The sequence below is a fragment of the Phragmites australis genome, chromosome 15 (assembly GCF_958298935.1).
Source record: "Phragmites australis chromosome 15, lpPhrAust1.1, whole genome shotgun sequence".
In the NCBI taxonomy this organism is placed as follows: domain Eukaryota; kingdom Viridiplantae; phylum Streptophyta; class Magnoliopsida; order Poales; family Poaceae; genus Phragmites; species Phragmites australis.
The window spans coordinates 684,779-687,885 of NC_084935.1; the positions used below are offsets into that span (position 1 = coordinate 684,779).

The 3,107-nt window shown below is 49.1% G+C and overlaps 1 protein-coding gene across 1 annotated transcript; it reads right to left on the reverse strand.

Moving 5' to 3' along the window:
* Window positions 1-548: 548 nt before the first annotated feature.
* Window positions 549-2,192, reverse strand: LOC133893666 (thioredoxin-like 1-1, chloroplastic). Its single transcript, XM_062334754.1, has 4 exons — window positions 1,858-2,192; window positions 1,424-1,600; window positions 1,165-1,329; window positions 549-1,075 (listed from the first exon to the last, which is right to left on the reverse strand). The coding sequence occupies exons 1-4, from the start codon at window positions 2,074-2,076 to the stop codon at window positions 806-808; spliced, it is 831 nt and encodes a 276-aa protein (XP_062190738.1). The 5' UTR covers window positions 2,077-2,192; the 3' UTR covers window positions 549-805.
* Between the last annotated feature and the right edge of the window lie 915 nt (window positions 2,193-3,107).

A 3,107-nucleotide genomic window follows, 5' to 3' on the forward strand; every position in this document is an offset into this window, starting at 1 on the left:
TCTATTTTTTTCTTTTACGAAATAGCAGGAAAGTTGCTTATTCATTCATTAGTAGGAGTAAAATCTGGTACAAGAGCCTTGAAGCCACAGCCCATCAGAAGCCACCGAAGGTAGGCTGTCTGCAGTGAAGGAGCGGCCCACAGGATGAGCATGAGGGAGTCGTCCTGCGCGTCCAACTACTGACCCAAGTGAATGTTTCCAGAATCTCCCTTATTATCGAAAGCAATATAATGGCTTCGTTGGGTATACCAGAACCGATTGATTCCTCCTCTTCTAGTATTTTAGTGGATACCTGATTCCTACGGTTTAATATCCTTATAACCATATCGGCCTGCACATGACAAGATGACACATTGTCGAGTGCCATGACCATGACCTAGATCGACCATCACCTTCCAAGTCCCAATAACGAATGGCATAGCCCATTGCTTGCTTCTTCCGTGGATATAGAAGGTAGGTGCCTTCAGGAACCAACACTTCACCATGAACACCAAGGTCAGAGTTCCGGTTCTCAAAATATGAATCTCGCATCAAGACAAAACCCAATAGAACGGGTAGCTCAAGCATGCAGATAGATAATCGATCATGAAGGAACGAATTCTCAATGCATACAGACATGGGTCCTCAAGCAAGGACTTTTATGCTTGAGCAAGGACCAGCTACTACAACACATACACAATGGAGTAGTAATCAGCAGGCTTATAAACTAAAAGCCTAAGCCTGCACATCTGCATCTCAATATGTCACACATACATCAGACCAAGAATTAGTAAATCTGTACAAACAATGGACATGAAACCACTGCCTATCTTCCAGACGACAACAACGAGCTCTCAGATCCCTGAGTGAGCAGCTGCGTCGCGGTCGCAGGCAAAGGAACCCACGGCCCTCCGGGTTGAGCAGCTTCCTTCGCAATGGCTTCTGCAATTGGGACAAGGCCCGGTTTCTCGTAGGTGAATTGCAGGTCCCTGTTTGCAGCCAAGGCCACGAGCTCCGACTCCTCGAGCCCCCGTGCAGGGCCGAGGCTGCACCTGTCCGGTCCGTGCTTCGCGAGCGCGTCCTTGAACTTCTTGATCTGAAGACATAATTGTAACAAGCACATTAACAACGTTGCAATTCATATACAGATTCTTGTGATTCAAGAGGGGATGTAGGGAGGCTTACAGTTGCATTGGTGCAGCTGAAGCTGCTGACCCGGCCCTGAGCTCCCCTGTAGAACCTGAAGAAAGGGAGGACATGTACATGCAGGCTGTAACACATGGATTTGTGTGTCTCGTAGTTCACTTGCAGGAACATCACGTCCGGGTTCTTCTCGGCAAACTGGGCAATCTGCGCGGCAGAATTAACCAATCCTCATCAGTACAAAGAAAGAAGCAACTTTTTTGTAGCAGCACCTATGTTTCAGCTGTGACGTTGCACCTACCTTGGGGTGTAGGGAACGGCAGCCACCGCAGCCGGGGGAGAAGAAGTCGACGACGACGAGCTTGTCGCCGGCGTTGAGCAGGGAGTCGGCGAGGTCTTGCGCGGACTCGATCTCCCGCATGTTGGGCTGCAGCCCCTTCTCCCACCATCTCATGGCCTTCGCAATCGTCAGGTTCATCTGCCAAACAAACAGCAAATCAAATTTTAAAATGAACCCAACGGCAACTCAGCTGTCTCCAACACCAACAGCTAAAATCCCAGCCCAAAATGAGGTAAAAATAGCATATTGGACTACGCGAAATTCCCAAAAACTATAACTGAATCTAAAAAGAATCTTTGCGTTGAGAATCATGAAACTGATACAAGAATAAAGCAAAACATGAATGAAACAAGCTAGAGAGCTCAACAAGAACACGATTTTGCAGACGAACCGACCTGTCCAGGCGCCGCTTCGAGGCTCCGAGGCAGAGGCCTCGCCTTCCTGTCCCAAACCGCCATCCTCCCGGCGGAGAACGAGCCCTTGGTGCTGTACCCGCCGATCGGCACGGACTCGGCGAGCGCCGCCGCGGCGCCCCTCACCCGGCCGGCGAGCCCCGCGCCCACGTCGCCACCGCACGGCGACGCCACTACACCGTTGAACAACGCCTCAGCCATGGCAGCTTCGCCGTCTCGGATGAATCCTTCCGCAGCAAGCTCGCTCGCTCGCTCGGGAGAGAGAGAAGAGAGCGCGCGAGAAATGGATGGGAGAAGAGGAGAACTGGAGAAGACACAATGGCGGATGGGGAGATGCGGCGAAGAAAAGTGGCGCCTTTTAGAGGGGAAAAAGGCCCACGCCTTTTTTTACCCCTTCTACGTTTTACCTCCCCCCGCAACGGCTTCCGCGTGCGGTAATTCGTGACAGCTGTTGGATGCGTGGGGTGGACGGACGGATCGGAGCCGCGACGCCCCGCGGTTGATATGGGCCGCTTTTACCGCTGTAAAAAAAGGCGTGCTGAGTGGATATAGTTTGGATAAGATTAAAGCTGGGCCTCACGAGCGGTGGTGGGTACAGGAGGTTAACGTGCCACGTATCCATACCTCTGCGGGGTACGGGCCCGGGTGCGCGTGGCAAATGCGCTTTTTGTTCAAGGGGCGGGCCCACTACAGCGAAAGTGAGTGGAACGGATGACCCACCAATTTTCCTTCGGTGGTAAATTCTGTAAAAACCCAGTAGGAGCGCATTGCTGTATGCAGGAATTCTGTGCTAGTATTTCAAGAAAATATGTACAGCATCTCAGTCTTTATTTTCGTTTATTTAGTACAACTTCAGCTCCAAAATTTATATATTATATAGAGTGTGTAGGATAAAATAAAATTATTTAAATATATGGTTTAGCTTAAAATAATAGCAAGATGTCTCAAGCAAATACTCTCTAATTGCATGTAGCTTCACCTTCAAGATTTTCTATAGTTATGGATGGTCAGCTTAAAAAAATATTGGAACTGAAACTAAAAAATCTCTAATTAACAGTGCAATTCAGCGTTGATGCTGCTCGTGTTTCGGCCCATTGACTACCTTGGAAGGTTTGCTTTCGAAGAACCGCACGTTTTGGGGCCTCGGAATCCATGTTTAGATTGTTTATCTACTGAGTGTAAGTTTTCACGTTTACTTTTGTTTACATATTTGCGCTAGGCAGGCAAAAATA